The following is a 23,775-nucleotide window of genomic DNA, read 5'->3' as shown; positions in this document are numbered from 1 at the left end:
GAGACAACATCTGTAAAACTTCTAACTGCTAGCTGTTATTACAATTATAATTACTCTGTGCTGGTCAGACCACATCTGGAGTAGTGTTCACATACTCTGGGCCCTACATTTTAGCAAGGACATGGATAATCAGGAGCATATTTAGAGGAGGGCCTCAAGTTTGTGTCACAGTAGAATGATGTGAAGGACCTGAGGATGCTTACTTAGCCTAGAGAAGAGAAAGCTGGGGGAGTGGGGGGAAGAGAAAGGGATCACTGTAGCTATCTTCAAATGCTCGAAAGCTGTCATGTGCAGGAAGTATTATCCTGGGGTTCTTTGGTCTGAGGACAGAATGATGAGCAGTGAGACAAATCACAAAATAGCAGATTTAAGCTTGATATAATAAAGATGTTGCTAACAATTAGAACTATTCGAACATGGAAGGGATTGCCTAAGAAGGCAGGGGGCTCCATCTCCCTGAAAATCTTTCATCAATAGCAGGGTGACCAACTGTCACATAGATGGTAAAGAGGATTATGACTTGGATTAGATAGGCATTGAGGTCTTTCAAATTCTAAAATTCTGTGATTCTCAAATTTCTGAAAGAGTAAGACATTCTATTTATCACCATTAAATTCCTTATTTGATTTGGCCCAATACTCTAGCCTGTCTTTTCAGTCTTGAATCTGTTAATTGGGGTGTGATCTTTCCCTTCCAATTTTGTGTCGAGTATAAATTTGGAGGGTGCCACACACACGCCAGATGTGATCTACAGTAGTTGGGGTGTGACAGGAGTGGAGAAGAGAGCCACCAACGTCTTGATGAGAATCTGAAGTGGAGAGATCCTTTTCATCCTGGGAGATTGGGGGAGCTGTCAATAGGACCTGGGAGGACAAGGAACATTTTGACAGGCAGATGGTGGAGTGCATTCCAAAAATGGGAGGCCTTCATCTATGTGCATAGGTCACAGAAGGCAGAATAATATCAGAGAACAGCTAGGAACCCAATCTGGTCCCTGTTATTTAGTTCATGGACAGATCATGGACAGAAGCATAGCTAGAAGGGATGGAAGCAGATTTCTCCTGAGTCATCAGAAAGAAAGGAAGGAGCACAGCTACTGTGGTAACTTCTGAGAGGCAGGAGATGAGGTTAAGGGTCAAAGTCCCAAGTCCTGCCTCTTCCTCCCCCTCTGCCATGTGCCATTTTTATAATGGTGTATAAGCTGCCACAGGGTGAACAAACTCTTGGGGCAATGATGCAGACGTAAGAGAGCATGTATCAATTTATTACTTTGGTTTATTCATAATAATTAAAAATCACAACGAATTTGCCCACAAATTGATACAAAAGCTTTACATATTTCAATAGGAACACCTAAGTAAACTCTTCTGTGTATTATCTAGGTAATCATTTTTTTTTTTTAAATTTCGTATTAGCTGCTTCTGATTTTATCACCGATTAGCACCTTTACCAGTGTGGACCGGCCAATTAACTATATGGTAACTTAATGTTAGTGTTAAATGATTTAATAACAAAAGGTGAAACAAATGGATAGATTTGTGTTAGCAGATTATCAGGGCCTTTCAATTATCCACCATCCCTTAGTGTTAACTTCCACAGAGTGCACAGAAAGGAAGATTCCCTGAGACTGAACAAAAGCAGAGGTTCAAAACGCATGTGAGACACTTAACTGAGAAATGGTCAGAAAAAAAAATACAGACATATATGTGTATGTATATGTATATTTTTTTTTCTCCTTAAACGCTGAACCACTAAGGTTCTGAGCTTATTCTTACTTTAAAACACTTTCAGATTGTTGACCATTGTTTAGTTTGAATTTGCTAGTCTTTGCTTCTAAGGGTAAAGGGTTATTGGGAGAGTCCCTGAGCATCTACTAGGCCTAAAGAGATGACATTTTGATGAATTAGAATTCAGGGTGGGGGTATTCTGAAAAGAAGGATTTTGAGCTTTTATTGAAGCCAAAAGTACAATGTCTTTTATAAGTAGTAGAAGATACTCTAAAGTTGACTTATTTCTTCCAGACCTCATTTAAGCACTGAGGAAAATTATATTAAAAACTATTTATCATGTTATTTAGTCAAAATAACATTACATAAATCCTAAATCCTTCTTAAAACGAAAATATCAAATAAAATGCTCTTGTATGTTCTGCCAGACCACACTGCAGAAATGACTAGGTTTGTTTTTTTTTAAACATTATTTCCATGAATGCACGAGTTAATATGCCCATAGTTGTTAATTCTTATTCAAAAAGCTCCCCAAAGAGTCATGAATGTTCTCAGAAAATCTGTCTCTTTCTGTACCTGGAGGTTTGAAGTATTTCATTAATTCCTTCATCAAAAGAATGGTTTATTTGTATTTTTGCATTATTAATGTCATGCTACAATAACACTGCTAATGCAATTTCATTATTTCTACTTCAGTGAAACAAAGAAAAAAAAAAAGAGCCATAACTCCTGGGCTCTGCAACGCTGAAAGCCAGGCAGCTTCAACTGCCCGGGAGCAGAACGCCCCCGAACCTACTCTGACACATCTGGCTGGCACCCCTGCAGATGGATTTCCTGAGCAATGTGTGCCCTCCATCTCATCATGTCCTCCACATCTTTGTAGAAGAGCATTTCTTCAATGGACAGACGCTCGTGGTGGGCCAGGTGCAACGGTGACGCACTCCTCACAGCACCCAGCAGTCTGAGGGATGCCAGCACTGACTCGATCAAGCTCGGGCACATGGGGAAGATCCGAGCGGACCACAAGCTGAGGTTGGCTTGGCTGCCAGAGAACAGATCTTCCGTAACTTGCAAGCCCCAAAGATCTAAGCACTCCAGGAAACCCAGTCCGGAAAACTGGAGGGAATGGATGTCTGATAGCGCCTTTACATTCCGTTTCAAGTTGTCTTCCACACCACACGCCATGGTGGCATACATTACACGTCCGTTCACCTGTAGGCTTAGAGCACACAGGAAAGAATTGGGGGGGAGGGCAGCCTTAGTGAGGATGTGACAGCCACTGATGATGCTGTTGGCTCCAACGGTGACATCAGGTCCCAGCCAGGAGTACTCCACCACTGAGCCCAGGCCCACAGAAGCTCTCGGATCTATTACGCTTTGAATGACACAGGGGGCTTCAGGGGAGCATTCCGAGCCCCCTGGAAAGATGCTAACAGCTTTGGCCAGGAAGCCAAGCTCAGATTTCAGCGTGCTATCCGAGGCGAAATGGTACAAATACTCCTGAGTTGTGCCGATGTGATAGAATTTGGAGTGGTTAAGAGCGATGACGTGGAGTGGTACCCCTTGGAGAAGACGGAAGATCTTCTCTCTCGTTTTGACCAACTCCGACTCTTCTCTAGTGACATTGGCCGTGTTTTTCGTGTACTCCATGGTGGCTCCAGGGCCCAGGGCCTGCAGGAAGTCTCCATAGGCATCAATTTCACAGGTCAGGGCCCCGAGTTGCTGATAAAAGGCTAGTAACTTCCGAGCTGAATTATGGTCCATGTAGAACAGGCTATCTGTATAGACAAAGTCTGAGTGCGAGTTAGGAGTACTGAGGTCCCCTACAGCCAAGTTCTTTGGGGAAGGGGTTCCCTTTTTGCCTACAGCACCAGACTGATACATGTCTTCTAAGCTGGGCTTGTGCAGGAAACGGTGGCAAGTCCTGTACTCCAGGTCTCCACACTCCGAACCACCTGAAGGTTCTAACACAAACACCCCATGGGTTGTTCCTATCATCAAGTCAGAAGGATGAGCCAAAGCAGTAAAGCCTGGCTTATCAAATCTCAGGACATCAGTTTCTCTAACACTATAAAGTTCTATATCATCTGCACAGGTGACCAGAATTCCAGGACTCATATGGGAGGGGAAATCAATGTACATGGCCAGTTTTAACTCCAGCATTTGGTAAATTGGGGAGCCAAGAGGCAGAGCTGTGAAAATTTTTCCCAGGGCACTTGCATTGGGTAGGCGTTGACTGTAGCCACCTGGAAAAATCAAAGAGACTGCTGAAAAGGGCATTCCTGACAAGAAGTTAAAGACAGTGAGGGAACATGAGTGAATGAGGGCCCTTGATTGGTCACTGGCCAAAATGGTCCTGAGCATACTGGCTTTTACTGACAGCCGAAGTCAAAACAGAGAATGAAGATGAACAGGTGACCTTGAAAGCCAGTCATCCTCTGTCATTTTTCTGAAATGAGGCAGTCGAAAGCACATAGGTGGAGGAAAATTCTAACTTACCACAGGCCTGGGCTCTGTTTGGACATGAATGTCTAACAGAGCACATGCAGGGTCTCACAGCTAACAAGAGCCCCACAAATATTTGCTGAATGAATTATATAATGAAGTTCTGTCTAAAAAAAGATGATGGACTAAACCTGGTAAAATCTTCTTGTACCTACATTTTAAGAAGTAGAAGCCTTTTAATGCCCTACAAAACTGAACAGGATTTCAGAAATTCTTACAAATCATAGATGTAATCAAATCTTACTAATTCAGGTAAGTTTGGGAAAGAAGGAGAGGTAAGACACTCTGAAGCAAGGAAAGGTAAAAATTACAGAGACACCTTTTGTTCCTTCAAGTTTACAAGGTAATTTGAAGAAGACTGAAAACAGACTGTCAAGAGTAGGGTTCGGCAAGGGGAAGGCAGAAGAGATAGGAGGCCATTTGATTAGTCAGATGAGGAGACTTTGAACACAGAGGGGCTCCACATGGTGGGAAGAGGCACAACTGAGAACATGACCATCTCTGTACGTAGTTGGGGGGGTGGGGGAGGAGGAGCTCAGGAAAAGAGAGGAGGCTGAGGAACTGAGCGATTAGGGTGTTTGACAGTGAGTCGGAATGTATGCTGAAGTGCCCTCATATGAAGGCAGGAGCTGAGGAGGGGAGGGAAATGGTGAGCCAGGGACTGAATGGAAGAAAGGAGAGTTGCCTGGGGGCCTCAAGTTGCCAGCTGCCAGTGTTGTGATCGGGTGGCCGACAGGAACAGCAAAAACCTCAAAGGAAGGGCAGTTACTGAGTGATGGGGTAGGGAGAGAACCTGGAAGCACCAATGGGGAACAAAGAGGAGTCCAAGTGCCCACATGACTCAGTGAGCCAAGGAGAACGAGGGAAGGGGAGTCCAGGGAGGTCCCGGTGCCATTGGGGGTGGCCTGATCTGGGCGGCTACTTGTTTCAGTGACTAAGGCAGAGAGTAAAACATCAATTCCAATTTCCCTGATGGTCGGTTTTGATCTCAGAGCCTGGCCCGGCCCAGACCCAACACTCCATTTATTGCACAGAGTTCCAGAATGTTGGAGGGCATTTACACCAACTTCCCACCCAGTGCAGAAATCCCCACTAGACCATTCCCAACAGATGAGGATGTTTTGATGAGCTCAGCCTTAAGAAAGCAATTTTCAGTCGCCAGATCAAAGCCATCTCTGATGAAAAGTTGATGACCAAGTACGTGATGTACAATCTAAAGAATATTCTAACAGAGAAAATCCCATTATGCTGCCTCCAACGTTAGAAACTATCAAAGCAAGACATGTATGAAATGTTTGTTTTCAAAGAGGAACAACTTCAAAGATCCACAGAAATGCTAAGTTTTCCCAAGGGGAAGGACAAAGATCCCACAGTATCAAAGGTGAAATACTCAAAGGACACTTATAAATCAGTGAAGTGCGACTTTACCAGAGTGAATTAAGAGGATGGTAAAACAATTCCATCTATCACCATATATTTCTTCCAAACACTGAAGGGCACAAAGTGTTGATCCTCCGTTTCCTTTAAAAAAAGAAAAAGAAAAAAATAAAATCATTGTAGTAAGAGAAGGATTCAGCTTGTATCCAAGAAACCCACTTTGGAGCTGAATTGCGATCTGTTAGAATTTCAAAACTTGAGCCATAAAAAAACTCACTAGAAAAAATGAGCACAAGGTCTTGGCAAATGAGTTTTTAAAACTCTATTAACATTTATTGTAGAAAACACAATTGCAGTTAAGTTATATTTTACATTATGGAGAATGAATACAATTCAAGAAATGTTTATTCATTGCCTGCTACGTGCCAAGCACTAGGGACAGAACAGACACAGAAAAAGCTCCTGTCCTCAAGGAACACACAGATGGAGAGAAGCCCAGGGGCAGAGACCAGGCGCTGGAAGGACGAGAAGGCATCCAGCACTGAGGCGGCTAAGACACGGCTCACAACAATCCCAAGTGGAGCGCAAACCAGATGAAAATTTAACCGGGAAATAGTTAGCAAAATAAAAAGAAATACAATAAAATGCAGATAACATTAAAGTGATTTTACACATATTTGTATATCCCCACATGTACATGTTTGCATGTGTATGCACATGTAAACATGTACACATACATGCCAACACATATGTGTATATATACATACATAAGCATACACATGTATAATTGATTTTAACATTGGCTGCACATTTAAGGCTTTTAAAAATAAGACAATTTGTCACATTTGTTGTCGCATTCTCTAAAAAGCTGTAAACAACGAATGTGACAAGCTCCAGGATGGACAGCACTCCAGTGGCAAGAACCAGATGACGTGAGTCAGAGCTCAGACTCTGTCCTGTACTGGCAGTGGGACTTCAGGGAATGGGGCAGGTTCTGGGCTTCAGTTTCTTTACTGGGAAAAGGAATCTGTTGGATATGATCTCAAAGGTCCCTTTGGCAGCTGTGTGGTGCAGTGGATAGAGCTGGGCCTGGAGACAGGAAGACCTGAGTTCAAATTTGACCACAGACACCTACTAGCTGAGTGACCCTGAGCAAGTCTCTTTATCCTATATGCCTTAGTTTCCTCATCTGTAAAATAAGCTGGAGAAGGAAATGGCAAAATACTCCAGTATCTCTGCCAAGAAACCTCAAACAGGGTCAGAAAGAATCATACATGACTGAAAAATGACTGAACCAGATCTTAACATCCTGTGATTCAATGTGGGCGCATGTACACGTGTTTACATACTCTGTGTATATACATACACATGTAAATCTAGAGCCGTACACACAAATGGGTGGGCATGTACACAGACACATGGGCTTTCATACAGACAACATATGCAAATACACTACCTCCCAGTCACATGGATTCTGTGGAGGTGGTGGGGCTACTCTTCTTCTCTAAAAGTTACTGTTCTGCAGAGTCGCCTGGACCAGGGGGAGTCAGGAGACTTGTCCAGGACGACCCTGCTAGAATGAGCTGAGGAGCGGCTTGAGTCACATTCTCTGGCTACCGAGGCCTCCCCTCTTTCAGCTGCATCATGTCCCTTCTATCCTAATGTGCTCTCATACAGGTTCCACAGGAAGTAATGCTCCAAAACACAGCACAATTTTCAGGTTTCACTTCCCTCCTAGGTAGTTTTCTCCAAATGACTTGTTAAAAGCTTGAATCTTTAAAAATAAAACATAAAAGTTATAAAGTGGTGGGGAAATGAGCGCTTGGCTCTGCCCTCTTGCTGCCGCTTTCTTTCCAGGCCTGGCCCTGGGGCTTCAAGCCCACAAAGGTCAGCCATAGGCATTAGGCCCTAAGAGGAGCCACATGCTCAAGTGGCTTTATTGGAAAATCAGGCCCAGGGATGGTTTTATTTGTTGGATCTGTAGCCCCAGCCTCTAGCACACTGCTGGGCACATAGGAGGGATTTGATAAAAGCCTGCTGATGGAGCCATTGAAAGAGAGGCAGCTCCTAGCAGTCACGGCTTGAATGATGGGCACTGGGCAGGAAACACAGGTCTGTTGATTGACTGTGGGGCCTCTAAGGGTAACTAACACAAGGGCCTGCCTGAACTCAGCCCAAAGTAGAATTCCACCTCATCTGGAGAAGGGGTGGTGCTAGTCAATGTTTAATAACCAGCACTTGGCAAAGGAAAACACAAATGTGCGCATGTGTGCATGTGTACATGTGAACACACACACTCAGCCCATCACTTTGTCGGCATTACTGATGGTTTCGCCATCCCTTTAAACCCCAACAATCATCAGAACGACACAAGCAGCCTTCATGTGTAGCATGTTCAACTTCCCAGGTGGAAAGCTCACTGTGAAAACTTAACCCCCAGTTTTTATGAGCAGGTTCAAAGAACCTCCAGCACTCTTCTGGCTGAGAGTCAGCATAGTGACCTGGAGCTGGAGCTGGAGCTGGCTAAAGGGACTGGAAGACATGGGTTCCAGTGTTGCCTCTGACACATGCTGCCCAGTGTAAATTCGAGCGAGTGACCGACCTCTCAGACCTGTCAAAGGCTCCCAGGGATGCTCTTGCTCTGACTTTGGGGACCGAGCTTCTTCATCTGGCAGTGCTGGTATCAAGGACATCTCTAGGGGGTCACAAGCCAAACAACAAACCTGACTCCTCAGCTTTGTGAAGTCAGAGTGAAGTCAGAGATCAAATGGAGGCAAAGACCTTGGCTGAGGACAGCAGGGGCTACGGGGGAGCCAGGAGAGCCTGCAGTCCAGTCCCACCCCCAGTGGGTGCCCATTCACTGCCTGATCCCAGCAAAGAGGCAGAGTGGCTACTCTGCAGCAGTGGAAGGTCTTCATGCTGAGGATGAAGTCACAGGCCTGGCCCAACGTAAATAAAGGCCCCAACTAGAACTTAAGGAGTCTCCACCTTTCTGGAGCCATAGTTCTTGACTCCAAATGTTGAATTTGAAACAGTTCCCTGGGCAGGTGAGATTCATTCACTTCCTGAACCCTGAAAGGGTGACATGGCCTGGAAACACCAAGGGTATCCGTGCTACTCTAATATGTGGTGGTTATGCATTGCATGGTGATCCCACGAACCCAAGGTATATGGGGCATGGGTGGGGAGGGCGAAAGAGACACTCCTGAGAAGCCCACAGAGCATTCTTTGTGGCTTAATTAACATAACTCTCTTCTAAACAGCATTCTACAAGCCTTTCACTGCTGTAAGAGAACTGACTAAAAACAAAGGCTTTTCTAGTGCCCCGAAATGAGCAGCCAGGTCCCAACACGGACCAGTTCTCAGAAGGGGCCTTGGGGATTAACCATCTCCCTTTTACAGACGGCGCTGGAGGCCAGAGAGCTCTACTCAGTGGCAAGGCTGGAGAGCAATCCCAGGCCTGTGGTCCTCAAAGTCCTCTGCGCCACTCCAAGCTCCCTCCCAACACACCCACTAAAACCTGAGCCACATCTGTGGCTGGGCACGGGTGAAGAGACCCCGGGGCGTTCTCTCCTGCAAGAAAAGGCCCCTCAAGGCTCGGCTCACCCCGCACCAGCCTCTGCCTGGAAAACCCACCGATCTTGGCTCCGGCAGGGTCAGCGAACACGTGGTAGTGGGCGCCCAGGGGGAGCTCCTTCTGCTGGAGCTTTCTGGAAAGCTGCTGCTTGTAAGCCAGTTCTTGCTTCTCGTCAGCTGCTGTTATCACAACCACATCCCAGAATTCTCCCGCTTTCATAGCTTGGCCTGTTCGGAAAAGAGAGGACATCAGTGAGCATGGGAGTTCACAAACAGGCTTCCCTTTGGTGCCAGTCAGAGGAGCTGGGTGTGACTCCCATCCCTGTGACGTCCTCCTGGCACCTGAACGAAGAGAGGTTGGACTTGACGAACATCGCGCTTCCTGCAAGCTTCAAAATATGATCTACCCGTGAAAAAAGATGAAGAAACTGAATCCGAAGAATACAAGCTATTCAGAGAAGTGTCTACTCGGCATCCCGAGTGGGCGCAATCACAAGTTTCTCCTGACTTCCCATCTTTCCAGACATCCCACCACCTCCCCAAGTAGAACAACTGGCTGACTTCTGGGGATATCTTCTCCACTGGAGAAGCTGAGCCTAAGTCATGACTGGTAAGTGGCAGTCTGGCCTGGCAGCCATAAGCTAGACCTCTCCTTGCTCGTATCTGTAGACCCCAGACCCTGCTCACTGAATTAAATCCTAGGATGAAAGAGATTAGATTTGGAAGCTCTGGAGATTAAGAGACGGACTTTGGGCTTGTCGAAGGCTTTCATATCAATCTTTCATTAAGAGGAGAAGATGGAAGCCCAGATAAAATCAATTTTCATGGATCACAGAAATTCAGAGGTAGTTAGCTAAGGTAGGTGTGTTTTTCCTTCATTGCTGAAGAAGACCATGCCATCAGAGAAATGATGACATGACTTGCACTTGACTTTGTTTTGAGTGAGGGAGGGCTGTGCAGGTCATCAGCCTCACTTCTCCTCCAGAGCCATCTGGGGCCAGTGACCAGATATTCATCAGGATGACTGGAGATGCCCCAGGATGAGGTAATTGGGGTTAAGTGACTTGCTCAAGGTCACACAGATAGTGAGTGTCAAGTGTCTGAGGTGAGATTTGAACTCAGGTCCTCCTGACTCCTGCACTGGTGCTCTGTCCACTGCACCACCTAGCTGCCTCATCTAAGGTAGGTGCCATCTAAGGAAAGACTGTCCCTCCAAAGCCACCACTGCCTCAATCTATCCCTTTTCCTGACTAAAAATGGAGTCTTTCAAACATAGAAAGGTTTTAAGGATGGGATACATAAACTCTATATAAGGGAAAACTTTAGCTCAAGAAAAAAAATACTCCTTGGGGAACATCCTGAATTTTTGGTAGACAGCTGGAGGGGCCTAGTTCTTGACTTTGCAGACAGGCTGAATAAAAAACTTACGGCTGGACTGTTATCCTCATCCAGGGCTGATCCCAGGGATGCCAGTGGGCTAGGCGCTGACCAGGCTGACTGGCTATTCCAAGCCTTAGTACTGTAACAGTTTATGCCATCCCTATTCAACAGACGCCTTATGTCCGCTGAGACAGGCACTGTGGGGGCGCTGAGGATACCCGGGTAAACGTGTACTGTCCCTCTGTCCTCATGGTTTACGCTCCACATGCTCAGACCAACAGACAGAAGGCTTCCAAGCCGGGACTCCAAGGGGCAGAGGAGACTGGGGACAGACTTTACAAAGGCACGGAGACGGGAGTGGCCAGGGCACACTCCAGTAAGTGAAGGGGGGGAAAGTGCCCCTAGTTTGGGTCTAGAGGAGTCTGGGAGGGCAGGGGCAGAGCCCCCACCCTGCCGCCACCAGGTTATTGATCTGACTCTAGGGTCATCCGTTTGTCACTGGTGTGGGCAGGGGGCCCAGGGCTGCAGAGCATGACCTCGGGCTGACCAGGGGCACCGGAGAAGATGCACGGGCCAAGGGGAGGCCAGGGCAAAGGTCAGCATGATCCAGTCCTTTGCTGGACTCTGAGTGTGGTGCCAGAGGGTGGGCACCAGGCCTGCGGCCCCCTGGGGGGTCTGCCCAGGCCTGACTGTCCGTCGGGGGCAGGGCTCAGCGTCCAGCACCTCGGGCAGCCACCAGGTCGGGGAGACCTTGGTCCAAATTTGACCTCTGACACTTGGCTGGCAGACGACCCGACCACGGCCTGCCTCAGTTTCCCCACTGGTAAAACGAGGATCTTACAGCCCTGTGTCCGGGCTTCTTGGGAAGGTCTGCTGAGACCCTATCTATACAGTGCCTAGCACACAGTAGGCGCTCCATAAATGCTAGTGCCTGTGGACTGACTGATCACCCCTCCCAGGTCATCTCTCTCCCCAGGGACCCCGAGTCTGACTGCGGGGGGCAGGCCCTAGGCCTTGATGCTGCGGTGCGGCGCATGGGCCTCCCTTTGCACGGCCAAGGCCTTGCAGCAGGTACACAGCAGGCGCCCCATGAATGCAGGCCACGGCCCTGGGGCTCAAGCCCCACTAAACTCCATTTCTACAGCCCCTCCCGACCAGGAGGAGCCTTGGCAAACTGGGAGCGCCACCTGGGCCTCTCTTGGCACCTCCAACGCAGGGCACTGCGCCTGCACACAGCAGGCGCTTAATAAGGGCCACACCAGGGGAACCAGGCCTTGGAGCTCCCTTGACCAGCGGGACATGTGACGTCACCTCCCGGTCCCGCCCCTGCGTAGAGAGGCGCCGGATACCGGAAGTCCGTAGCCCTCAGGCTCAGGCTCCGCCTCCTCGTCACCCGGAAGTCCCGCCCGGAATCCAGACCGCTTGCCGCCGGCGGCCTCCTCGCCCCCTCCCCCCCTCGCCCCTGTACCTCTGAGCCGCTCGAACTTCCGCAGCTTGCGCTGGGTGGCCTCGCGCAGCGCCACGTCAGGCCCGGCCTGCGCAGCCGCCATGAGGATCACGCCGCTGGGCCGCGGAATGAGGGGGACCGCCGGAGCAGGGCGCTTGCGCGACGTTTATTGCCGGCCCCGCCCTCTCGCGCGATGCCCCGCCCCCGGCCGCAGGATTCGCCGTCCCGCGAAGCCCCGCCCTCTCCAGAACCTCACCCGGAAGCTCGGCGGAGGGAGACCGAGGCGCATGCGCAGACGGAGAGGGGGGGGGGGGGGTCTCCATAGCAACCACGGACGCCGCCCCCCCTTAGTAACCGTTGGTCGCGGCCTGAGTTGGTGCCCACTCCCCAGCTGCTCCTTTCCACTGTGGGCCACCCTGCAGCCCCGCTGCCCCTGCCAGCCCGGTGAGTGGGCTTCGGGGTGACCCTCGAGCCATGGTCTTCCCACGGACTGACGCGTCTGTAGCGCGCCTTGCGCCACGTGACCCGCCGCGCCCTGCATGCAGTGGTGCTTCATAAAGGCACGTTCACCCCCTGAGCCGTCGGAGGCAGCCGCCCTTCATGCCCATCGCATAGAGGAGGACGCCGAGGCCTGGGGAGCCCCGGGTGCTGGGCCCGCCTCGGTGGGTAGCACGGCCTCCCGGGGGCGGAGCGCCCAGTGTCCGGGCGGGGTCCCCGCGGGCGGAGAGGCGCGGGGCCTGGACCGCTCCTCCTGGTCCTCGTGCTCGAGGCCTCGCCCGTGGCTCTCGGGCCTTGGCCTAGGCCCGGCCCAGGCTTCAGTCTCGGTTCTTGGGTCTGGAAACCCACGGGAAGCGAGCCTTAGAGACGGGCCTGGGAAGTGGGTCCGGGGGGGGGGGGGGGGGACAGGGCGTGGGGGGGCCCGGGGAGGGGGAGGAAAGGCCGGCTGCGGCCCCCGGACCAGGCCGCGGGCCCGGAGACCCAACTGACGGACTCTAATCTCCGGGAGCTCGGCCGGAGCAGACCCCCGGGGGAGCGAGTGTGTGTAAAGGAGGGGAGAGAGCCGAGGCGGAGGCGCCACGGAGGGCTGGGACGGTGCGGGGCTGGGGAGCGGGCCTGCGGGGGGCGACCGAGGCTGGGGTGGGAGGGGGAGCTGCTCGGTCCCCGAGCCCTGCCCGCGCGGCCCGACAACACGACGCTCCTGGCCCTCCTGAGGGCCCCGCGGAGCGCTTCTCACTCCCGCCTCCACCTTCTGAGGTTAGCTGAACTGGCCCGTAGCAGACACAGGTGTGTGAGCTTTATGGCCCGTGCGTTCGAGATGAGGATTGGGCCTGAGAAGCGTGGCGCCCCCGCACAAGCCTCTGACATTCCAGCAGAGCTTCGCCGAGTTAGGGAGCGGCCCAGCGACGTCTCGGAGATGAGTGTGAGCCGTGTAAGGGCAGACTTAGAGGGGAGTCCGTGTTCACGGGCCTGGCCTTCAGGACGTTACCCACGTAGAGGGTCTAATTCAGTGTCTGCGAAGGTCGTTTGGCCAAGAGCGGTCAGGGCGAGTCAGGAAGAGCCAATGTTCCAAGCCACTCAGGAGTCACTCATATTAACCTTAAAGCTTTGTCATTTCCCGTGTCCGCTTGTCCGACTGAAGAAACCCAGAGAATGACCCTCGCCTTGCAGCGACCTGTCACCGGTCCCGGCATGAGGCAACGCTGTTCTGTCCCGTTGGGCGCCTTCCGTACCCGGCTCTGGGACCGCAGCGAAGCAGCGAGCACCGGCCGGGAGGAGGCCCAGGCTCGGACGCGGAGGCCTTGGGGCCAGCGCCTGCTGCGCGGACGGTCAGCGCCCGCTGTGCACAGGGTCAGCGCCTGCTGTGCGCAGGGTCAGCGCCCGCTGTGCCGACGGTCAGCGCCCGCTGCGCGCAGGGTCAGCGCCCGCTGTGCCGACGGTCAGCGCCCGCTGCGCGGACGGTCAGCGCCCGCTGCGCGCAGGGTCAGCGCCCGCTGCGCGGACGGTCAGCGCCTGCTGCGCGCAGGGTCAGCGCCTGCTGCGCGCAGGGTCACCGCCTGCTGTGCGGACGGTCACCGCCTGCTGTGCGGACGGTCACCGCCTGCTGTGCGCATGGTCAGCGCCTGCTGTGCACAGGGTCAGCGCCTGCTCCGCGGACGGTCAGCGCCCGCTGTGCAGACGGTCAGCGCCCGCTGTGCACAGGGTCAGCGCCTCCTGCGCGGACGGTCAGCGCCTCTCGGTATCTCCGGACCAGGCAGGTGCGCAGAGCTTCTCCCTGTGCCGGTGAAATCAGAGGCCCAGCCCCAGCCTGTCAGTCAGTCGGTCAGCATTTACTGAGCCCCCCTGTACTGCAGGCCTTCCAGTGGCTTGTCAGGGATGCTTTGGTTTGTTTGCGCCCTGTGAGTGTATCTGACTTCTGAGAATTTATTTTGTTCTGCGGTCGCCTGGGCACGTTTCTTATTTCTCGGTAAGGTCGTAATTGCTGATGGGGCAGGAGATTCGTTAGATACGTAGCGGTGGTTACCTTCCCTCACCTCGGGAGCCATGCTGCCTGCTTAAGGAAGCATTTCAGAAATGTTTTTCATTTGCATGGCCAATGGTGCTAAATAGGAAGTATCTCGCGTCTGTGTAAAATACGTTTCTACATGCCGCACTCTCTTTTATCGTAAAATGTCCCTGAGATTTCCCATTTTCATGCTGTCACTATTGGCCTGTGGGGGTGGGGGTGGGGAGGAGGGGAGATGGAGATTCTTGCCTAGTCTCAGGAACTCCTGTGATATTTGGAATTCTAGATGTCATAGTCTCCAAGTCTAACTTGTAAATTGAATTAGTTGCACATCAACTTTGAAAGTATAATATTTTTCTCAATACATTTATATTTTCAGATGATAGTTTGTTAGCCTTCCTGCTGTTGAAGAGCCCAGGGGAATGCCTGCCATGTCTTGCTCCTGTTGCCATCCGAGCCGTTTCTTCAACAGATGTTTCCTCTTCTCTGACTAGGAAGCAAATTGAATTAAATATGCACAGCAAAGGCTTTGTCCTCTTCCCTAATTCTCCTTGTCTCCGTGTCATAGATTCCTCAGTCATGTGTGTGCCCCTTAAAACAGAAAACCCAGGAGCCAGACTGGTGTTCTTCGAACCAGCAGGCGCTGCGTTCCACAAAGCCATGGTTTTCACAGTGATTAAAAATGTAAGATGTAGTAAAAAGGATGGGTAGGAATGAATGGAAGGTTTACTGATAACCGGACGCAGTTCTTTGTTGCTGCACTCTTGAAGCTGGCATTGGAGCCCTCTCGCTCTCTGTAAAAGGTTACTGTCCTTCAACCCAAATCTGCCGTTGAGCACCTTGGTTTCTTCTGAACTTGATCATGTACACATCCATATGCAATTTCTCAAAGTAAAATGAGAATGCAAGTCCCCAAATTGAGCTGTTTGTGAGAAGCCTAAGACCAGGTTGACAAGAAGAGATTGTCCTCTCTCTCTCTCTCTCTCTGTCTGTCTCTCTGTCTCTCACTCTCACTCTCACTCTCTCTGACATTAACAATCTCACAAGTGTTCCAGCTGTCAAGGCTAACATGGAATGGAGTTAGGCTGCTGTGTGACAAAGTAAAGTACATCCCCGTTTTCCCAAAGAAGAGTGAGCATTTATTAAGCACCTACTATTGCATGATAAAGGGGCGGCTAGATGACTTAGTAGATAGAGTGCTAGGTCTAGAGGCAGGAAGACCTAAGGTCAAATCCAGCCTCCAACAGTTACTTACTAACTGTATGACTTGGGGCAAGTCACTTAACCCCTGTTTGTCTTAGTTATTGAAGAAGGATATGGCAGACCACTCTTGCATCTTTTCCAGGAAAACCCATGGACAGTATTGACATGCTGTGGTTCACAGGGTCATGAAGAATCAGACAGGACTGGACCTCACAGGTGGTAATAATAACTCGCATTTATAGGGCATTCAGGCTTACAAAATACTTAACAATGCTATCACAGTTTATCATCTTGACAACCTTTGGAGGCAGGTGCTAGTTTTATCTACACTTTACAGATAAAATAACAAAAGCAGAAAGAGGTTAAGTGACCTGCTCTGCCAGGAAGTACCTACAGCTGGATTTGAACTCAGCCTTTCCTGATCCTAGGTCCCAGGACTATGTACTAGGTCTTGGAGAAATCCAGAAGTTCTGACCATAAGGTATTTATATCTTCTGAGTAAATACAAGCTATTAAAAAAAAGTAAATACAGCTGGTAGGTGGGGCACTAGGAGCAGGTAATCTGAAAAGGCCTCTTGACAGAGCCTTGAAAGGAGTGAAGAGAGGGATGGCTTCTGACCAGGAGTGAGAAGGGAGAACCTTCTCTGCAAGGACAGAAGTGCTGGGATGGAACGATGGGGCTTGTGCACAAAGGCAGAGAGGACAGGTGGGCATGAAGGAGAATCGTGCCCCATCATGCCAGAGTGATAGGCTGGAGCCTTCCCCACCTAAGAGAAGAGTCTGTGTGTTATCCTAGAGACAGTGAGAAGCCAGCAGGGCAATGGCTTGTGCTGAAGGAAGACCAATTTTGCAGCTTTGGGGAGGAAGGAAGAAAGTGGATGTAGGGAGACCAATTAAAAAGCCATTGCTGTACTACGGGTGAGAGGTGAGGCAAGCTTGGACGAGCTCGGTTGTACTATCAGTCGAGAGAAGACATGGATGTGAGAACTACGAAGAGGCAAAATGAACCAAGCTGGTAACTGATTGCATGCAGAGGGAGGGGGAGCTGGAGCTCCCCACTGTCCAGAGGCAGCTGGAAGGAAAGACACTCATCACTGCCTGAAGGAAAAGGCAGAGAGAGCCAACTGTGTGGACCAGGAGGCTTCCAGTGTCACACTGACAGAAACCAACAGAAACCTCAGGAGTTACCTGTACAAGAGACTGAGAGAGGGACCAAAGACTGAAGAAGAAACCTCAAGGAAAGTTTTTTCAGATACAAGAGATATTGTGAAAGATTAAATATTAAAAAAAAACCAACAACACAAAGCTAGCTCACCAGGAAGTAAACCACCAGAGAGGGTCACAGAAACCAAAAAAAGAGAATGAAGCATCGAAGGCCAAAATAAAGTGACCAAGTATTATACTCTAACAGAAAATTAAACATAATTACACAACGAAAAAGAGAGATCTCTGGAACCCCCAGAGATCATAGAACAATAACAGAAAATCCAGAATAGTGCCAAAAGAAAAATAAACCATTTAAAGAAATGAATGACTGTCGGAAATCAGCTTTCAATGCAAAATTCACACACACACACACAGTACAAAGTAGGAAAAATGGAGTAGAGGATGAAGATTTCTGCAAAGAAAATAGAGGTTCCAATGGGGAGAAAAAATAGATTGTAGCCAAAAAAACTGAAGCAGAGAAAAAGAAATTGGTGAAAGAGAAATAAAAGTCACCACTGTCTAGAGGAGATGGATTTTATATAAGCCAAAGGAACAGGCCTTGAAGGTACGCAGAGGTAATTTACATAACAGACAACATGTTAAAAACACACAAAACCAATTTTATTAATGTAGAAAAAGTCTATGACAAAACTAATTCTAAGAAATGTCTCTACAAAATGTAGAAATAAAAATGTGCTCATATATTTTCAGTGGGAAAGACACTTATGAAAACTTTCTCAGTGAATACAAAAGGAGAATATTCTCTTTCTCCCTCTGTTAGCCAGTGTAATTCTAGAAATGCTTGAGATAATCATGAGGCAAAAGAAGAACAAGGGAAAGGCCCGGACGCTGACAGAGAGAAGACACAAGTGTGTTCATGTAAACCTGTCTCAGTAGATGGACTCCCAAATGTAGTGTACATGTTGAAGTTGCTCACATGGGATCTTCCCTCCTAGTACTTCCTCCTGCACGGGGCTGTAGCTGCCTAGAAATGCTGCTGATGCTTTTCAAGGTATTTTGTGTCCTACTTTATCGAGGCTGCTGTCTCAGTTACTCTCTGTACTGATTCCCCGGGGTTTTCTAGTTGTCAGCAGATTGGAACGATTGTGGCATCTCTTTGTCAGTGTTCATGCTTTTCCCTATGGGGAGGTGATAAGTGTAAGTCCTAAAAACGTTATTATTAGGACAATTAGAAGTAGTTCTAGACAGAGGGCATGCGTATGAGCCAATTTTTATGTAAAGCTTCTCCAATAAAGGCCTCTTTTCTCAAATTTGTAAGGAACTGAATCAAATTTATAAAAGTAAGGGACATTCTCCCATTGATAAATGGTCAAAGAACCATAACAGGCAGCTTTCAGCAGAAGAAATCAGAGCTATCTATAGTCACGTGAAAACAAAGCTCTTTATCACCATTGATTAGAGAAAAGCAAGTAAAACCACCCTGAGGTACACCTCTCACCGCTGACGTGACAGATGTGTACGCTAGTGCACTGCTGGTGGAGCTGTGAACTTGTCCAGTCATTCTGGAGATCTATCTGGAAGTGCGCCTAAACGGCTGTAAAACTGCGTGCTTTGACCATCGATACCTCAGCTAAGGCTAAGATATCAAAGCAAAATGAGAAGAAACTACGTGTACAAAGATATTTAAAGCAGCCCTTTTTGTGGTTGCAAAGAATTAGAAGTTGCAGTGATGCTCACTGAGCAAGTTGTAGTATGTGGTCGTGATGGAGGACGGTGGGGCTGAAAGGAACGACAAGCATGGTGAGAGCTGCGTGAGGTGCTGCAAAGTGAAGGAGAAAAGCTGGGAGAACACTGCACGTTAGCAGCCGTGTTGTCATGATGTTCAGCTGTGAAAGACTTGGCTCCTCTCCGATCGGTACAGTGATCTGACCGTCCCAAAGGCCTCGTGATGAAAGAGTCAGTCTGCCTCCAGAGAGGACTGGCCAAGTCTGAGTGGGAATTGGAGTGTAACGATCTTGATTTCTGTGCATGTGTGTATGCGCGCGCTTGCACGCCCACACGTGTTACATGGCTAGGATGGAAATGTTTCCCATGATTTTCCAAGTATTATTGATATCGTTTGCTTGGCTTCTCAGTGGGTGGGGGGGGGGGGGTGGGAGAGAGGTAGAGAATTTGGAACTCAAAATTTTAAAAAAGGATGTTAAAAATAAATCAGTACACTTATTGAAAAAAGTTATTGACTACTGCCCCTGCTTTTGTGTTGAGTCATGTGATAACTTGTACATCTTGGACACGTCAAGGAGGGATCATCTGAACCACTGCTACCCTCTCGCTACTGGGGAGTCCTCCCCTTCCCCTATATTTTTCTTGTCTAGATATGACATAAAATTAAGTAATTATGTAGATTTTGGGTAATTTGAGTTTCTTTGGGACAGAATGTGCTAGGCAATTTCAGTGCATTTTTTTGTGCTGCTACTTTTATATAACAAACTTTATTTTTTCCTGTCAACTATAACCTAATTCTTTCCCTTTTAGCTGTATATTGCTATTTATGTAAAACCAGTGCTCTGCCATATTCATTTAGAACTAAAATGTGAAGTTTTGTAAATATATTTCCTTTTGAAAGTGGGGGAAAGAAAAACTCTTAAGGAATTGTCCTTGTCTCTCCCACCCCCAGATGTTCCATGGAAGAGAATTAGAAAAAAGAAGAAGCTCCCAAGAATTGGAAAAGATCAGTGAAAGCTCATTGGATGATGGGGAAGAGTCGTTCTTGTTACATCTCCATGGATCCCATTTGTGTGGCCTGGACGCCTCCCAGTGCTCCAGCTCGCTCAGGATATGCATCTTGTCCAAGAATTACCTCATAGATATGTCTCCGCTCCAGAGCTGTACGAAATTAATTAAGTTGGATCTCCATTCCAACCAGGTAACGGGGAGTTCGTACCAATAGTTGTAAACGCACATCAGCCTCGCTAGAGTTTGTGTGTCAATAATGTTTACTGTCTCAATATCTCCTGTGTTAACTATTTTATTTAAAATGTAAGTCACTCTGGGCTATTACCATTTTAGTAACTAATAGTAACCATTCTGAATCCTTAGTTCTGTACTTCAAAGTAGGATGAAAGCATGTTTAGAAGTTTAAAGCCTCTTCCCCCCAATCCCCTCCCCTCTCTTCTCTCTTCCCGCCTGACCTAGCCTGTCCTGTCCGGTTGTTTCATAGGAGTTAGGGACTGGGCCTGTGGTTGCGTTGATATGAGGAACTTCCAGGTGAGAAAATGTCTTCCACCAGTTCATGCTGACACTTTTTTTCTACAACTCATGTTCCTAGAAACTTCCCCGAATGCTGAGAGTTTCAGGGACTCTTCCAAAGTCACACAGGCGTGTAAGGCAGATTCTCTTGTCCTGGGGCCTCCCTCCCTTACCTGCCTTCCATGTCTGGGAGATAAGACTCCAGGGAAAGGGCACTGGCTTGTGGTCCTACCCCTCTGCCTCCTCCTCTCACGGCCTCTGTGGTCCCGTCCACCTGTCAGCCCAGGATGCTCTGGGCTGGAGGCCACGCCCACCCGGGGTCTGCTGCCCTTGGGGGTGCTGCCCCCAGAACTCCTCCACAGAGTCCCTGGATCGCTGGCCGTCCTGGTGCATCTTGATACCTTGGTGTTTTAAAGGTCCCACGTCCTTTGTTAAGTGACTGTCATTGTTACAGCTTTTTCTTGTAATGGAAATATAATACAAAAGGAAAAGACTGCTGACCGTGTGTCCGTTGGGGATAAGTAGTCTTCATCTTGTTAATTAGGCATTTGGAATGAGATTGAGTTTTCCAAGATTTTCTTTTTATAAAAGGGCCGCAGGATCTCTTCCCTGTTCTCTTTACTTTGCGGAAGCATTCAGAGAAGCCTGTGTGATGCTGCTGTTCCAGGAACAATTGAAAATCAGTTTACAAAGAAAAATAAAAACAACTTGACTATTTACATAAAAAATAGTTTTGCCTCTAAAATGTTAGGATTTCAGAGATATATCATCTGTAAATTTTCACACTTGATGAAAGTCTGTCAGTGCCCTCTCCCTACTCAGCCTTCTGACATCAGGGTCAGTACAGTGGCCCCTTGGTTCTTCCCAGGGCTGTGCTGACATTCCAGGGCTGTGGCCTTAGTTAATTGTCCTCAGGATTGATGGGAAGCTCCTGGAGGGCTTTCTGTCTCTGCAGTCCCAGCACTTAACATAGTGCCTGGTGCAGAGTAGCTGCTTAATAACATGTTCCTTGGTTATATGTGGTCACTCAAAATGCACACTGGAAAGGGAATTTACAGTGAATACTTGAAGTGTGTTTTTACAAAATACTTAGTTGTGCATCTGTTTCCATATCTAAACCCATGTGTGCATGAAAAAGGAAGCTGAGTTGTGATTTTTTCTCCATTTTCTCACTTTTTAATTGGCACTAATTCTGTTCAAAAGTCTATTTTAATAGACAGAAATGATCCAACTTTGCGTACTCTCAATGATTATAATTTATTCAAATTCTTTCTGAAAAATTTCTAAAGTTGTATGTATTTTTTTTTAGTCTTTGGGTTTCCTTAAGTGGTCTTGAGTAGACTTCAGGTACTTTCCACACTCAAAAATATAATACCCAGTTTATCTAAGCTCTCATTTAACCATGGTTTTATTGTACTGTGTACATAGGCTAGTCAAGCATGAGTACTTTCTAAGCCAATGCACTGCTGCTTTTATGCATTTTAAATGAAAGATTTATTAAATTAACTTCAAGTTTTATATTTCAATGTTATTTCAGATAAGGATTGTGCCGGATAAGAGATTTTGGTGTGAAATGAAGGAATTAAAACTTCTCTATCTTCATGATAATTCATTTGTAAAACTAAAGAATGTGTGTTCGTTATCTGCCTGCCCAAACCTGATGGCCCTCACTCTGTACGACTGCCCGGTGAGCCTAAAGAAGGGTTACAGACATGTGATAGTTAACAGTATATGGTCACTCAAAATCCTGGACCGGTACGTGATTTCTGATGAAGAAGTCATTGAGAACTGGCCGCTTCCTGAGAGATTCAAAGCTTTTAACAGACGGCTTTTCCATGATATTGCTCCAGTGATCATAAAGGTGAGCACCTGGTTTTGGTGATTCTGAATATAGAAATGAAGTAACGAGATAGCAGTGACTTCAGTTTTGAAGAATATACTGAAATTGTGTAAGCTCTAAAGATGTTTTAATAATCGTACGAGCAATCATAAATTACAGAGAAAGTTCTTAATAGTTTTATACAAACTATGAAACATGAAAAGTTTCTGGCCCAAAGAAGTCTTTGCCAAAACCTTAAACCCAGTGCACTTTGAAGGCCATACCTTGCACAACAACAGGTCCCTGCCCAAACTCTACCGAATGCCTCTTTTGGGAATCCTCCTGGCTTCAGAGTGATCATCCAGAGTAACTGTTGCTCTTTCCCTCCCAGCCGGATTTACTTGTTTTTTTCTTTTCCTCATTAAAGGGGCCATTCCCTGTTTACTTCTTAAAGAGGCCCCTTCACTGAATGGGCATTACCTCACTCTAAGTGAGTACCTGAAAAGGCCGAAGTCTCCCGGTGCATCCTGGGCCTTCTCCCGTCATCCTGATGAATATCTGGTCACTGGATCCACATGGCCCAGGAGGGGAAGTGAGGTTGGTGACCTGCACAGCCCTCCCTCACTCTAAGCAAAGTCAAGTGCAAGTCATGTCATCATTTCTCTGATGTCAGGGTCTTCTTTGAAAACAAAGGATGAACACAGCAAAAGAAAATAACTTCAGAACAGTAACAGTGAAGGAGAGAGGAAAGGATGTGACTAATTCCATTTAATGAGGCTTTATTAGACTCCTAGGTGCTGGGGGCCTAAGAGACAGAAGTAAACAGAGCAAAGCACCTCTGCCTGTCCTCAATTAGCTTATATTATTATTAATAATTTGATAAAAATTGACAAATATTTCCATATATACAACATAGATAAGGCTTGCATGTGAAATCTCTATCAAGTATAGCTTGTCCTTTTAGTATGAAAAAAGTTAAAAAAGTAATTCATGCTTTTGTCTTTTCTTTTATCTTTTTTGATATCACGGTTAATATAAAGAATTTAAAAAAGTTCTACCTGGTAATAAATAAGCAGAGTCCAGTTACTAGCACGGGGATTTGTTTCACCAGACTATGCATGAATGTACTGAGGACCTTATTTTCCACTTCTCCTCCTCCTCCTTCTTTTTCTCCTCTTTCTTCTTTTCCTCCCTCTCCTTTTTCTTTTTAACATTTACTCAACTGGGCAGGAGGATTGTTGAAGGAACAGATTGTTATTGATAGTTATATGTCAGTACATAATCTCTAATTGGAGAATGTTTGACAAAATAAACAAAAATACAATACAACATAAGTCATATTAATTTCTGGCTTATGGAATCCCCTTTTCTGAGTCCATCAGGCACTCATTTTGACCTTATCTTAGCATACAAAGTGAAATGTTAGTCTGTACCTGGTTTCTAACGCATTGCTTTCCAGTTTTCCCAGCATTTTTGTCAAAATAGTGGGTTTTTCTCCTAAAAGCTTGGGTCTTTGGGTTTATCAAACACCAGATTACTGTGGTCATTTACTGCAGAGCGTTGTGTACCTAACCTATTCCACTGATCTGTCACTTATTTCTTAGCCATACCAGCTTGTTTTGATAATGACAACTTTACAACACAGTTTGAGATCTGGTAGAGCTAGACCACTTTTCACTTTTTCTTTTTTCATTTATTTCCTTGATATTCTTGACTTTTCAGATGAATTTTGTTAATTTTTTTCTATCTTCATAAAATAATTTTTTGATACTTTGGTTAGTATGGCGTTGAATAAATGGATCAATTTAGGTATGTGTCATTG

At 47.4% G+C, this 23,775-nt stretch overlaps 2 protein-coding genes and 1 long non-coding RNA gene across 10 annotated transcripts in view; 2 read left to right on the top strand and 1 right to left on the bottom strand.

Annotated features, from left to right (window-relative positions):
- Positions 1 to 1,257: 1,257 nt before the first annotated feature.
- FPGT (fucose-1-phosphate guanylyltransferase) lies at positions 1,258 to 12,346 on the bottom strand. Of its 3 annotated transcripts, none has more exons than XM_072649852.1 (5): positions 12,269 to 12,346; positions 9,246 to 9,413; positions 8,212 to 8,304; positions 5,661 to 5,753; positions 1,258 to 3,973 (listed from the first exon to the last, which is right to left on the bottom strand). In XM_072649852.1, exons 1-5 carry the CDS (start codon positions 12,333 to 12,335, stop codon positions 2,520 to 2,522), a joined length of 1,875 nt encoding a protein of 624 aa, XP_072505953.1. In that variant the 5' UTR covers positions 12,336 to 12,346; the 3' UTR covers positions 1,258 to 2,519. The 3 variants fall into 3 exon arrangements, with proteins under 3 accessions (XP_072505953.1, XP_072505952.1, XP_072505954.1); XM_072649851.1 differs by lacking the exon at positions 12,269 to 12,346 and adding an exon at positions 12,034 to 12,220; XM_072649853.1 differs by lacking the exons at positions 8,212 to 8,304; positions 12,269 to 12,346 and adding an exon at positions 12,034 to 12,220.
- The window catches only part of LRRIQ3 (leucine rich repeats and IQ motif containing 3), a 161,671-nt gene continuing 146,301 nt past the window's right edge, over positions 8,406 to 23,775 (top strand). Inside the window, exons 1-4 of one of the 6 annotated variants that reach the window (XM_072649846.1) lie at positions 8,406 to 8,656; positions 15,084 to 15,199; positions 19,563 to 19,811; positions 21,672 to 21,995. In XM_072649846.1, the coding sequence (XP_072505947.1) occupies positions 15,095 to 15,199; positions 19,563 to 19,811; positions 21,672 to 21,995 (678 nt within the window). In that variant the 5' untranslated portion in view covers positions 8,406 to 8,656; positions 15,084 to 15,094. Of the gene's footprint in view, positions 8,657 to 9,407; positions 9,796 to 9,887; positions 10,044 to 12,363; positions 12,457 to 12,549; positions 12,675 to 15,083; positions 15,200 to 19,562; positions 19,812 to 21,671; positions 21,996 to 23,775 lie in introns of those variants that run through there. The other 5 variants (XM_072649848.1, XM_072649847.1, XM_072649850.1 and 2 more) reach the window with 5 other exon arrangements.
- Positions 14,175 to 15,060, top strand: LOC140530327 (uncharacterized). The gene is made up of 2 exons (XR_011975902.1): positions 14,175 to 14,476; positions 14,895 to 15,060. It is a non-coding gene; the product is annotated as an uncharacterized lncRNA (long non-coding RNA).

This window comes from Notamacropus eugenii, chromosome 2 (genome assembly GCF_028372415.1).
Source record: "Notamacropus eugenii isolate mMacEug1 chromosome 2, mMacEug1.pri_v2, whole genome shotgun sequence".
Lineage (NCBI taxonomy): Eukaryota > Metazoa > Chordata > Mammalia > Diprotodontia > Macropodidae > Notamacropus > Notamacropus eugenii.
Note: the sequence above shows the minus strand (reverse complement) of the source record. Positions and strands in the feature narration are given on the sequence as shown.